This window comes from Panulirus ornatus, chromosome 17, assembly GCF_036320965.1.
Source record: "Panulirus ornatus isolate Po-2019 chromosome 17, ASM3632096v1, whole genome shotgun sequence".
Taxonomy (NCBI): domain Eukaryota; kingdom Metazoa; phylum Arthropoda; class Malacostraca; order Decapoda; family Palinuridae; genus Panulirus; species Panulirus ornatus.
Genome location: NC_092240.1, coordinates 56,702,318 through 56,716,953, shown reverse-complemented (window position 1 = coordinate 56,716,953; position 14,636 = coordinate 56,702,318). Strand labels below are relative to the sequence as shown.

The 14,636-nt window shown below is 41.5% G+C and overlaps 1 protein-coding gene across 3 annotated transcripts in view; it reads right to left on the bottom strand.

Moving 5' to 3' along the window:
* The window catches only part of Echs1 (Enoyl-CoA hydratase, short chain 1), an 80,325-nt gene that overhangs the window by 44,570 nt on the left and 21,119 nt on the right, over positions 1–14,636 (bottom strand). For all 3 annotated transcript variants that reach the window (XM_071672672.1, XM_071672674.1, XM_071672673.1), the window contains exons 4-5: positions 11,871–12,013; positions 1,207–1,326 (exon numbers count right to left, since the gene is read on the bottom strand). In XM_071672672.1, coding sequence (XP_071528773.1) covers positions 1,207–1,326; positions 11,871–12,013 — 263 coding nt within the window. The remainder of the gene's footprint in view (positions 1–1,206; positions 1,327–11,870; positions 12,014–14,636) is intronic.

Sequence of the window (14,636 nt, the reverse complement as noted above, 5' to 3'; positions counted from 1 at the left end):
ACACATATATCCTCTTGGTCAATCTTTCCTCACTCATTCTCTCCATGTGCCCAAACCATTTCAAAACACCCTCTTCTGCTCTCTCAACCACGCTCTTTTTATTTCCACACATCTCTCTTACCCTTACGTTACTTACTCGATCGAACCACCTCACACCACACATTGTCCTCAAACATCTCATTTCCAGCACATCCATCCTCCTGCGCACAACTCTATCCACAGCCCACGCCTCGCAACCATACAACATTGTTGGAACCACTATTCCTTCAAACATACCCATTTTTGCTTTCCGGGATAATGTTCTCAACTTCCACACATTTTTCAAGGCTCCCAAAATTTTCGCCCCCTCCCCCACCCTATGATCCACTTCCGCTTCCATGGTTCCATCCGCTGACAGATCCACTCCCAGATATCTAAAACACTTCACTTCCTCCAGTTTTTCTCCATTTAAACTCACCTCCCAATCGACTTGACCCTCAACCCTACTGTACCTAATAACCTTGCTCTTATTCACATTTACTCTTAACTTTCTTCTTCCACACACTTTACCAAACTCCGTCACCAGCTTCTGCAGTTTCTCACATGAATCCGCCACCAGCGCTGTATCATCAGCGAACAACAACTGACTCACTTCCCAAGCTCTCTCATCCCCAACAGACTTCATACTTGCCCCTCTTTCCAAGACTCTTGCATTTACCTCCCTAACAACCCCATCCATAAACAAATTAAACAACCATGGAGACATCACACACCCCTGCCGCAAACCTACATATATATATATATATATATATATATATATATATATATATGAGTGGATGGGCCATTCTTCGTCTGTTTCCTGGGGCTACCTCACTGAGGTGAGAAACAGCAATTAAGTAAAAAAACAAAATAATTATCTAAACTCTAACTGACTTTGTACAACTGACTATCATAGGTATAAAATTTATAGGAATTGAGAAAACTGAAAGAAGATAATTCTACAGCTCTACTGTTCAAGGACAGGAAGAGGTATCATGACAGTCACTCATGTTGTACCTGGTTTCCTTACAGAAACTATAAGTCAGGGACACATGCAAACAGCTTAGGAGAGCAATGTAAATGAAACAAAATCCATAAAACATAGGGCAGGAAAATTATGGAAGACAAAATGGGTTGGGAGGAGAATTATTGACATAGAAGCCTTCTGATTCCAAATTTTATACTCACAATTGTTGACCGACTCCTTGCACATGGCAACGATCAGTTTAGAATGCTGCCCAATCTTCTCCCCTAATTTGATAGCTTCATCTACAAGTTGGTCAGGTGGATGAACAGAACTTACCAATCCTGTCGGAAAGAAGTATTACTTATCAAAATTGTTTCTTTATAAACCATAAGCTACAATGGGAAAATTAGCATATTTATCAATTCTCTGTCTATACAAAGTTGTCGTGCTTTACATTCAAAGCAGGGTGGTGAATGAAGAATCTCACTCATATACTTCAATCAATGACCATCTCTATACCTACAAATATTAAAGACTCAACAATAACATGAATTAATTGCAAAAGAATTCTGTACAGTCCTTTTACCATGCTATGAATAAACCAATTACTATATGCATAATCAAAAAATTAGAATATTTAAAATTACTATGGTTGCCTCAATAATATCAAAGGAATAATATTCAATAAAACAATAATATTAAAAGAATAATATTAAATAAGAGTTTTGGAAAGAGGGGCAAGTATGAAGTCTGTTGGGGATGAGAGAGCTTGGGAAGTGAGTCAGTTGTTTTTCGCTGATGATACAGCGCTGGTGGCTGATTCATGTGAGAAACTGCAGAAGCTGGTGACTGAGTTTGGTAAAGTGTGTGAAAGAAGAAAGTTAAGAGTAAATGTGAATAAGAGCAAGGTTATTAGGTACAGTAGGGTTGAGGGTCAAGTTAATTGGGAGGTAAGTTTGAATGGAGAAAAACTGGAGGAAGTAAAGTGTTTTAGATATCTGGGAGTGAATCTGGCAGCGGATGGAACCATGGAAGCGGAAGTGGATCATAGGGTGGGGGAGGGGGCAAAAATCCTGGAAGCCTTGAAGAATGTGTGGAAGTCGAGAACATTATCTCGGAAAGCAAAAATGGGTATGTTTGAAGGAATAGTGGTTCCAACGATGTTGTATGGTTGCGAGGTGTGGGCTATGGATAGAGTTGTGCGCAGGAGGATGGATGTGCTGGAAATGAGATGTTTGAGGACAATGTGTGGTGTGAGGTGGTTTGATCGAGTAAGTAACGTAAGGGTAAGAGAGATGTGTGGAAATAAAAAGAGCGTGGTTGAGAGAGCAGAAGAGGGTGTTTTGAAATGGTTTGGGCACATGGAGAGAATGAGTGAGGAAAGATTGACCAAGAGGATATATGTGTCGGAGGTGGAGGGAACGAGGAGAAGTGGGAGACCAAATTGGAGGTGGAAAGATGGAGTGAAAAAGATTTTGTGTGATCGGGGCCTGAACATGCAGGAGGGTGAAAGGAGGGCAAGGAATAGAGTGAATTGGATCGATGTGGTATACCGGGGTTGACGTGCTGTCAGTGGATTGAATCAGGGCATGTGAAGTGTCTGGGGTAAACCATGGAAAGCTGTGTAGGTATGTATATTTGCGTGTGTGGACGTATGTATATACATGTGTATGGGGGTGGGTTGGGCCATTTCTTTCGTCTGTTTCCTTGCGCTACCTCGCAAATGCGGGAGACAGCGGCAAAAAAAAAAAAAATTAAAGAAAACAATAATATTAAATATAGAAATAATATTGAATAATATTAAAATAATACTATATAAAGCAATAACATTACATAATATCAAAATAATATTAAAGTAAAAATACATTAAAGGTCTATGTAATACATATCTTAAGTCTCCAAGGACTATGGGCTTATAGCATTCATCCAACCCTACTTTGACGAGATTAAATCTACTGCTATACCTAAATGTTTGAAGTAGTCTTCATAATATTCATACATATTTCAACGTATACATACATATACATATATACACGTGTACACATCCACACTTGCTGCCTTCATCCATTCCCCTCACCATCCCGCCACACATGAAATGGCGCCCCCTCCCCCCATACACCCACAAGCTAGTGCTTGGAAAAGACAACAAAGGCCACAATTGTTCACTCTCAGTCTCTAGCTGTTATGTGTAATGCACCAAAACCACAGCTCCCTTTCCACATCCAAGCCCCACAAAACTTTCCATGGTTTACCCAGATGCTTCATATGCCCTGGTTCAATCCTTTGAGAGCATGTCAACACCAGTATAACACATTGTTCCAATTCACTCTATTCCTTGCATGCCTTTCAACCTCGCTCAAAATCTTTTTCTTTTTCACTCTATCCTTCCTCCTCCAATTTGGTCTCCCATTTCTCCTAGTTCCCTCCACCCCTACCACATATATCCTCTTTATCAATCTTTCCTCACTCATTCTCTCCATGTGACCACACAATTTCAACAAATCCTCTTCTGCTCTCTCAATCACACTCTTTTTATTACCATACATCTCTCTTACCCTTTCATTACTTACTCGATCAAACCAACTTACACCACATATTGTCCTCAAACATTTAATTTCCAACACATCCACCCTCCTCTGCACAACCCTATCTATAGCCCATGCCTCACAACCATATAACATTGTTGGAACTACTTTTCCTTCAAACATACCCATTTTTGCTCTCCAAGATAATGTTCTCACCTTCCACACGTTCTTCAATGCTCCTAGAACTTTCGCCCCCTCCCCCACCCTGTGACTCACTTACGCTTCCATGGTTCCATTCACTGCCATGCTGTCAATGAATTGAACCAGGGCATATGAAGAGTCTAAGGTAAATCATGGAAAGGTCTGTGGGGCCTGGATGTGGAAAGGAAGCTGTGGTTTCGGTGCATTACATATGACAACTAGAGACTGAGTGTGAACAATTAAGGCCTTTTTATCTTTTCCTGGCACTACCTCACTGGAAGGGGGGATGCTATTCCATGTGTGGTGGGATGTCGAGGGGAATGGATGAAGGCAGCAAGGATGAATATGTACATGTGTATATATGTATATGTCTGTGCATGTATACGTTGAAATGTTTATGTATGTATATGTACATGTGATTTCGGTGCATTACACATGACAACTAGACACTGAGTGTGAACTTTCTAAAAGGGGAAACAAGAAGGAGTCACGCGGGGAGTGCTCAGCCTCCTCAAAGGCTCAGATTGGGGTGTCTAAATGTGTGTGGATGTAAAGATGAGAAAAAAGGAGAGAGAGGTAGTATGTTTGAGGAAAGGAACCCAGATGTTTTGGCTCTGATTGAAACAAAGCTCAAGGATAAAGGGGAAGAGTGGTTTGGGAATGTCTTGGGAGTAAAGTCAGGGGTTAGTGAGAGAACAAGAGCAAGGGAACGAGTAGCATTACTCCTGAAAAAGGAGTGGTGGGAGTATGTGATAGAGTGTAAAAAAGTAAACTCTAGATTGATATGGGTAAAACTGAAAGTGGACGGAGAGAGATGGGTGATTATTGGTGCATATGCACCTGGGCATGAGAAGAAAGATCATGAGAGGCAAGTGTTTTGCGAACAGCTGAGTGAGTGTGTTAGTAGTTTTGATGCACAAGACCGGGTTATAGTGATGGGTGATTTGAATGCAAAGGTGAGTAATGTGGCAGTTGAGGGATTGGTGTACATGGGGTCTTCAGTGTTGTAAATGGAAATGAAGAGCTTGTGGATTTATGTGCTGAAAAAGGACTGGTGATTGGAAATACTTCATTTAAAAAGAAAGATATACATAAGTATTTCAATGTAAGTAGGAGAGATGGTCAGAGAGCATTATTGGATTATGTGTTAATTGATAGGTGCGCGCGAGAGACTTTTGGATGTTAATGTGCTGAGAAGTGCAACTGGAGGGATGTCTGATCATTATCTTGTGGAAGTGAAGGTGAAGATTTGTAGAGGTTTTCAGAAAAGAAGAGAGAATGTTGAGGTGAAGAGAGTGGTGAGAGTAAGTGAGCTTGGGAAGGTGACTTGAGTGAGGAAGTACTGGGAGAGACTGAGTACAGAATGGAAAAAGGTGAGAACAAAGGACGAAAGGGGAGTGGGGGAGGAATGGGATGTATTTAGGGAAGCAGTGATGGCATGCGCAAAAGATGCTTGTGGCATGAGAAGTGTGGGAGGTGGGCAGATTAGAAAGGGTAGTGAGTGGTGGGGTGAAGAAGTAAGATTATTAGTGAAAGAGAAGAGAGAGGCACTTGAACGATTTTTGCAAGGAAATAATGCAAATAAGTGGGAGATGTATAAAAGAAAGAGGCAGGAGGTCAAGAGAAAGGTGCAAGAGGTGAAAAAGAGGGCAAAAGAGAGTTGGGGTGAGAGAGTATCATTGAATTTTAGGGAGAATAAAAAGATGTTTTGGAAGGAGGTAAATAAAGTGCATAAGACAAGGGAACAAATGGGAACATCAGTGAAGGGGGCTAATGGAGAGGTGATAACAAGTAGTGATGATGTGAGGAGATGGAGTGAGTATTTTGAAGGTTTGTTGAATGTGTTTGATGATAGAGTGACAGATATTGGGTGTTTTGGTCAACGTGGTGTGCAAAGTGAGAGGGTTAGGGAAAATGGTCTGGTAAACAGAGAAGAGGTAGTAAAAGCTTTGTGGAAGATGAAAGCCGACAAGGCAGCAGGTTAGGATGGTATTGCAGTGGAAATAATTAAAAAAGGGGGTGACTGTATTGTTAACTGATTGGTAAGGTTATTTAATGTATGTATGACTCATGGTGAGGTGGCTGAGGATTGGCGGAATGCTTGCATAGTGCCATTGTACAAAGGCAAAAGGGATAAAAGTGAGTCCTCAAATTACAGAGGTGTAAGTTTGTTGAGTATTCCTGGGAAATTATATGGGAGGGTATTGATTGAGAGGGTGAAGGCATGTATAGAGCATCAGATTGGGGAAGAGTAGTGTGGTTTCATAAGTGGTAGAGGATGTGTGGATCAGGTGTTTGCTTTGAGGAATGTATGTGAGAAATACTTAGAAAAGCAAATGGATTTGTATGTAGCATTTATGGATCTGGAGAAGGCATATAATAAGAGTTGATAGAGAGGCTCTGTGGAAGGTATTAAGAATATATGGTGTAGGAGGCAAGTTGTTAGAAGCAGTGAAAAGTTTTTATCGAGGATGTAAGGCATGTGTACAAGTAGGAAGAGAGGAAAGTGATTGTTTCTCAGTGAATGTTGGTTTGCAGCAGGGGTGTGTGATGTCTCCATGGTTGTTTAATTTGTTTATGGAAGGGGTTGTTAGGGAGGTGAATGCAAGAGTTTTGGAAAGAGGGGCAAGTATGCAGTCTGCTGTGGGTGAGAGAGCTTGGGATGTGAGTCAGTTGTTGTTCGCTGATGATACAGCGCTGGTGGCTGATTCGGGTGAGAAACTGCAGGAGCTGATGACCGAGTTTGGTAAAGTGTGTGAAAGAAGAAAGTTAAGACTAAATGTGAATAAAAACAAGGTTATTAGGTACAGTAGGGTTGAGGGACAAGTTAATTTGGAGGTAAGTTTGAATGGAGAAAAACAGGAGGAGGTGAAGTGTTTTAGATATCTGGGAGTGGATTTAGCAGTAGATGGAACCATGGAAGCAGAGTGAATCAAAGGGTGGGGGAGGAGGCGAAAGTTCTAGGAGCGCTGAAAAATGTGTGGAAGTCAAGAACATTATCTTGGAAAGCAAAAATGGGTATGTTTGAAGGAATAAAAGTTCCAACCATGTTATATGGTTGCGAGGCGCGGGTTATAGATAGAGTTGTGCGAAGGAGGGTGGATGTGCTGGAAATGAGATGTTAGAGGACAATATGTGGTGTGAGGTGGTTTGATCGAGTAAGTAATGAAAGGGTATGAGAGATGTGTAGTAATAAGAGTGTGGTTGAGAGAGCAGAAGAGGGTGTTTTGAAATGGTTTGGTCACATGGAGAGAATGAATGAGGAAAGACTGACAAAGAGGATATATGTGTCAGAGGTTGAGGGAACGAGAAGTGGGAGACCAAACTGGAGGTGGAAATATGGAGTGAAAAAGATTTTGAGTGATCGGGGCCTGAACATGCACGAGGGTGAAAGGTGTGCAAGAAATAGAGTGAATTGGAACGATGTGGTATACCGGGGTCGATGTGCTGTCAATGGATTGAACCAGGGGATGTGAAGCGTCTGGGGTAAATCACAGAAAGTTTTGTGGGGCCTGGATGTGGAAAGGGAGCTGTGGTTTCGGTGCATTATTACATGACAGCTTGAGACTGAGTGTGAACAAATAAGGCCTTTGTTGTCTTTTCCTAGCACTACCTCACGCACATTGGGGGTGGGGGCTGTCATTTAATGTGCGGCGGGGTGGTGACGGGAATGAATATGAGCAGACAGTGTGAATTATGTACATGTGTATATATGTATATGTCTGGGTATATATATATATATATATATATATATATATATATATATATATATATATATATATATATATGTTGAGATATATAGGTATGTATATGTACGGGTGTGGACGTGTATGTATATACATGTTTATGTGGATAGGTTGGGCCATTCTTTCGTCTGTTTCCTTGCGCTACCTCACTAACGCGGGAGACAGCAACAAAGTATAATAAATAAATAAAATAAATGTGCATGTAAGGGCATTTATGTATATATTTGAGTATGTAGGTGGTTGGGCCATTCTTCATCTGTTTCCTTGTGCTACCTCACTGATGCGGGGAACGGTGGTTAAGTATAATAATATAATAATAATAATATATATGTATATGAGTGGATGAACCATTCTTCGTCTGTTTCCTGGCGCTACCTCACTGATGCACAAAACAGTGATTAAGTATAATAAAAGAATATTCAATGTATATAATTAATCAATTTATTTATTATACTTAAACAGTTTCCCTCATCAGCAAGGTAGTGCCAGGAAACACAGGAAGAATGGCCCATCCATTCATATGCACATATATATATACATATATGTATATATATGTGTAGTGTTTTAGATATCTGGGAGTGGATCTGGCAGCGGATGGAACCATGGAAGCGGAAGTGGATCATAGGGTGGGGGAGGGGGTGAAAATTCTGGGAGCCTTGAAGAATGTGTGGAAGTCGAGAACATTATCTCGGAAAGCAAAAATGGGTATGTTTGAAGGAATAGTGGTTCCAACAATGTTGTATGGTTGCGAGGCGTGGGCTATGGATAAAGTTGTGTGCAGGAGGATGGATGTGCTGGAAATGAGATGTTTGAGGACAATGTGTGGTGTGAGGTGGTTTGATCGAGTAAGTAACGTAAGGGTAAGAGAGATGTGTGGAAATAAAAAGAGCGTGGTTGAGAGAGCAGAAGAGGGTGTTTTGAAATGGTTCGGGCACATGGAGAGAATGAGTGAGGAAAGATTGACCAAGAGAATATATGTGTCGGAGGTGGAGGGAACAAGGAGAAGAGGGAGACCAAATTGGAGGTGGAAAGATGGAGTGAAAAAGATTTAGTGTGATCGGGGCCTGAACATGCAGGAGGGTGAAAGGAGGGCAAGGAATAGAGTGAATTGGATCGATGTGGTATACCGGGGTTGACGTGCTGTCAGTGGATTGAATCAAGGGCATGTTAAGCGTCTGGGGTAAACCATGGAAAGCTGTGTAGGTATGTATATTTGCGTGTGTGGACGTATGTATAAACATGCGTTTGGGGGTGGGTTGGGCCATTTCTTTCGTCTGTTTCCTTGCGCTACCTCGCAAACGCAGGAGACAAAAAAAAAAAAAAAAAAAAAAAAAAAATTTTTTTTTTTTAAACTATTCGCCATTTCCCGCGTTAGCGAGGTACCATTAGGAACAGAGGACTGGGCCTTTTTTGGAATATCCTCACCTGGCCCCCTCTGTTCCTTCTTTTGGAAAATTAAAAAAAAAACGAGAGGGGGGGATTTCCAGCCCCCCCACTCCCTCCCCTTTTAGTCGCCTTCTACAACACGCAGGGAATACGTGGGAAGTATTCTTAATCCCCTATCCCCAGGGATAATATATATATATATATATATATATATATATATATATATATATATATATATATATATATATATATTTTTTTTTTTTTTTTTTTTTTATTTTTTATTATACTTTGTCGCTGTCTCCCGCGTTTGCGAGGTAGCGCAAGGAAACAGACGAAAGAAATGGCCCAACCCACCCCATACACATGTATATACATACGTCCACACACGCAAATATACATACCTACACAGCTTTCCATGGCCCACCCCGGACGCTTCACATGCCTTGATTCAATCCACTGACAGCACGTCAACCCCTGTATACCACATCGCTCCAATTCACTCTATTCCTTGCCCTCCTTTCACCCTCCTGCATGTTCAGGCCCCGATCACACAAAATCCTTTTCACTCCATCTTTCCACCTCCAATTTGGTCTCCCTCTTCTCCTTGTTCCCTCCACCTCCGACACATATATCTTCTTGGTCAATCTCTCCTCACTCATCCTCTCCATGTGCCCAAACCACTTCAAAACACCCTCTTCTGCTCTCTCAACCACGCTCTTTTTATTACCACACATCTCTCTTACCCTTACGTTACTCACTCGATCAAACCACCTCACACCACACATTGTCCTCAAACATCTCATTTCCAGCACATCCATCCTCCTGCGCACAACTCTATCCATAGCCCACGCCTCGCAACCATACAACATTGTTGGAACCACTATTCCTTCAAACATACCCATTTTTGCTTTCCGAGATAATGTTCTCGACTTCCACACATTCTTCAAGGCCCCCAGGATTTTCGCCCCCTCCCCCACCCTATGATCCACTTCCGCTTCCATGGTTCCATCCGCTGCCAGATCCACTCCCAGATATCTAAAACACTTCACTTCCTCCAGTTTTTCTCCATTCAAACTCACCTCCCAATTGACTTGACCCTCAACCCTACTGTACCTAATAACCTTGCTCTTATTCACATTTACTCTTAACTTTCTTCTTCCACACACTTTTCCAAACTCAGTCACCAGCTTCTGCAGTTTCTCACATGAATCAGCCACCAGCGCTGTATCATCAGCGAACAACAACTGACTCACTTCCCAGGCTCTCTCATCCCCAACAGACTTCATACTTGCCCCTCTTTCCAAAACTCTTGCATTTACCTCCCTAACAACCCCATCCATAAACAAATTATATATATATATATACACATAAATGGCCATACACGAACATATACACATCAACATATACACATATCTACACATATACATATACATACACAGACATCACTATCCCTGGGGATATGGGAGAAACAATACTGCCCACGCATTCCCTGGGTGTCATTGAAGGCCATTAAGATGGGCAGGAGCAGCTGGCTGGAAATCTTCCCTTCTTGTACTAATGCTTCCCAATTTATGATGGTTCAACTTGTGATTTTTTAACTTAATAATATTGCAATAGCAATACGCATGTAATAAAAACCATACTTCAAATTTTGAATTTGATGTTTTCCCTGGCTAGCGATGTGTTACGATACTCTCTCATAATGCTGTGCAGCAGCAGTGAGGCGCAACTTCCAGTCAGCCATGAGAGTAAACAACTATTACTCCACAGTGTACTCTGCTGCCTGCATTTCTTATTTTGTTTTATGTTTTTGTAACCCATCATGTTTCTAGAACACCCATCTGTGTCTTGTGCCTCTAGTGAGAAGATGAGGACAATTACTCTTGAGAGAAAATTAAAGATAATTGCCCAGCATGAAGGTGGGAAGCCAGTAATGGCAATCACACATGTATTAGACTTTCACAATCAATTATCTCAACCATCTTAAAGGATAAGAAGTGAATCAGTGATGCAGTGAAATCTTCAGCATTGATTAAATCCAGTCATTACGAAGAAAAGAGCTGGCCGGTTGATGATATGGAAAATTTACTTGTCATGTGGATTGAAGACCAGATACAGAAGTGCATACTGCTTAGCCTACTGACAATCCAGGCTAAGGCATGAAGACTTTTTGACATGCCAAAATGGCATGCCAATGACCCTATGCATATGCAGATGTTTACAGTAAGTCTTGTGTGGTTCCAATGCTTCAAAAGGCATCATAATTTTCATAATGTAAAGGTTATGGGTGAAGCAGCATGTGCCTATACTGATGGTGCCAAAGCTTATAAGGAAGAGCTGCATATGATAATTATGGATGAGAAATGTAAGTATTCAAAGAAGGTTTAAGGTAGGCTAGGCTAAGCAATGATATTCAGTAGGTTAGATATACAATATTAAATGTATTTTCAACTTACAATGGTTTTATCGGAATGTACCCCTATCATAAGTCTGGGAGCACCTGTATTACTTTCCAAATGAAAGAACAGAGCAAAGACCCGAGTGATGATTGTCATCTGTTGTTGACGCTACCAAGCACGATGATTTTTCTCTCTAAAGTTGTCATCTGTTGTTGACGCTACCTAGCATGCACAGGATGTATAACAACAAAATCATATATACAGATGATCACCGAATTATGATGGTTTGACTTATAATTTTTGGCTTTACAATGGTGAGATATTCAACACTTCATCATAAAATAGTCTGAGAAATAGGCTTTGTGTTAGATGATTCTGTCCAACTGTAGGCTAATGTAAATGTTTCAAGACATTTAACATATGCTAGGCTAAGCTGCGATGTTTGGTAGGTTAGATGTACAATATTAAATGTGTTAAATGTGTTTTTGACTTAAGATATTTTCAACTTACAATATTTTCAACTTACAATGGGTTTCTTGGAACGTAACTCCATCATAAGTGAAGGAGCATCTGTATTATATTATTCATTATACTTGCCTGCCATGTGTGTGTGTGTAAAAACACTCACCCCATGCTTCTGCTTGCTGTGCTGTGATCATATCCCCTGTCAGACACATCTGCATGGCACGGGACTTGCCAATAGCTTTAGTGAGGCGCTGTGTACCACCTGCCCCTGGAATCGTCCCTATGATAATTTCTGGTTGGCCAAATCTATAAAGAATAACATACAGGCAAATCAGATGAAATCAGTGAGTACATAACACATGTTCTCAAATTATGATAAAGCTATTTCTTCCAATAATGGTGGCCAGTCAACAAGACTGAGAGTACAGGTCCACTCACTTTGGCAGCAATATAACTATTCCATACTTTTCTGTAAGTAAACCCACCTGTCCCTAAAGATATGATCACCATGTGTGGAACCATGCTTGCCACTATCCTGATACCTAACTTTATCATCCTGTCCCAGGAACCCTTTCTGTGGAGCTCCTGCAGCACTCAAGATGGATTGTCATGTCCACCAGGAAGGATGCATGGCCATGAGGGGAATGCTCACGACTGCCAGGCAATATTGCTGATTGGCTCAGTGCTGTACTGTAAAATAATTTTCATTGCTGGGACAAAAGAAGAGATTTATGGTCACAATGAAAGTTTATTACCTACAAGGGTGTGTGATATCCATGGTTGTTTAATTTGTTGATGGATGGGGTGGACAATGAGGTAAGTGCTAGAGTTTTGGAGAAAGGGGCGAGTATGCAGTCTGCTGGGAGTGATAGGGCTTGGGAAGTGAGTCAGTTGTTGTTCGCTGATGATACAGAACTGGTGGCTGATTCGTGTGAGAAACTGCAGGGGTTGGTGACTGAGTTTGGAAAAATGTGTGAAAGGAAAAAGTTGAGAGTAAATGTGAATAAGAGAAAGGTTATCAGATTCAGTAGGGTTGAAAGATTAGGTAATTGGGATATAAGTTTAAAAGGAGAAAAATTGGAGGAAGTGAAGTGTTTTAGATATCTGGGAGTGGACTTAGCAAAGAATGGAACCATGGAAGCAGAAGTGAGTCACAGGGTAGGGGAGGGGGCGAAGGTTCTGAGAGTGATAGAGAATGTATGGAAGGAGAGAACAACATCTCAGAGAGCAAAAATGGGTATGTTTGAAGGAATAGTGGTTCCAACAATTTTATATGGTCGTGAGGCATGGGCTATAGATAGGGTTGTACAGAGAAGGGTGGATGTGTTGGAAATTAGATGTTTGAGGACAATATGTGGTGTGAGTTGGTTTGATCGAGTAAGTAATGAAAGGGTAAGAGAGATGTGTGGAAATAAAAAAGGTGCAGCTGAGAAAGCTGAAGAGGGTATGTTTAAGTGACTTGGAAATATGGAGAGAGTGAATGGGGAGAGATTGACAAGGAGGATATATGTGTCAGAGGTGGAGGGAAGAAGGAGAAGTGGGAGACTAAATTGGAGGTGGAAGGATAAAGTGAAAAAGATTTTCAGTGATTGGGGCCTGAACACACAGGAGGATGAGAGGTGCAAAAAATATAGGGTGAACTGGAACGATGTAGTATACTGAGGTCGATGTGCTGTCAACGGACTGAACTACGGCATGTGAAACGTCTTGGATAAACCATGGAAAGGTCTGTGGGGCCTGGATGTGGATAGGGAGCTATGGTTTCAGTGCATTACACATGACAGCTAGAGAGTGAGTGTGAGCAAATGTGGCCTTTTTTGTCTGTTTCCTGTGGGATGTGGTAAAGCCTGGAATGAATGAAGGCAAGCAAGTATGAATATTATTTGCTTTGTTGCTGTCTCCCGCGTTAGCGAGGTAGCGCAAGGAAACAGACAAAAGAATGGCCCAACCCACCCCCATACCCATGTATATACATACACGTCCACACAAACAAATATACATACCTAAACATCTCAATGTACACATATATATATATACACACAGACATGTACATATATACAAGTGTACACAATTCATACTGTCTGCCTTTATTTATTCCCATTGCCACCCCGCCACACATGGAAACAACAACCCCCTCCCCCCTCATGTGTGCGAGGTAGCGCTAGGAAAAGACAACAAAGGCCCCATTCGTTCACACTCAGTCTCTAGTTGTCATGTAATAATGCACCGAAACCACAGATCTCTTTCCACATCTAGGCCCCACAGAAATTTCCATGATTTACCCCAGACGCTTCACATGCCCTGGTTCAATCCACTCACAGCACGTCGACCCCGGTATACCACATCGTTCCAATTCACTCTATTCCTTGCACATCTTTCACCCTCCTGCATGTTTAGGCCCCGATCACTCAAAATCTTTTTCACTCCATCTTTCCACCTCCAATTTGGTCTCCCACTTCTCCTCGTTCCCTCCACCTCTGACACATATATCCTCTTGGTCAATCTTTCCTTACTCATTCTCTCCATGTGACCAAACCATTTCAAAACACCCTCTTCTGCTCTCTCAACCACACTCTTTTTATTTCCACACATCTCTCTTACCCTTACATTACTTACTCGATCAAACCACCTCACATTGTCTTCAAACATCTCATTTCCAGCACATCCACCCTCCTGTGCACAACTTTATCCATAGCCCACGCCTCGCAGCCATACATCATTGTTGGAACCACTATTCCTTCAAACATACCCATTTTTGCTTTCCGAGATAATGTTCTCGACTTCCACACATTCTTCAAGGCTCCCAGGATTTTCGTCCCCTCCCCCACCCTATGATTCACTTCCGCTTCCATGGTTCCATCCGCTGCCAAATCCACTCCCAGATATCTAAAACACTTTACTTCCTCCAGTCTTTCTCCATTAAAACTTA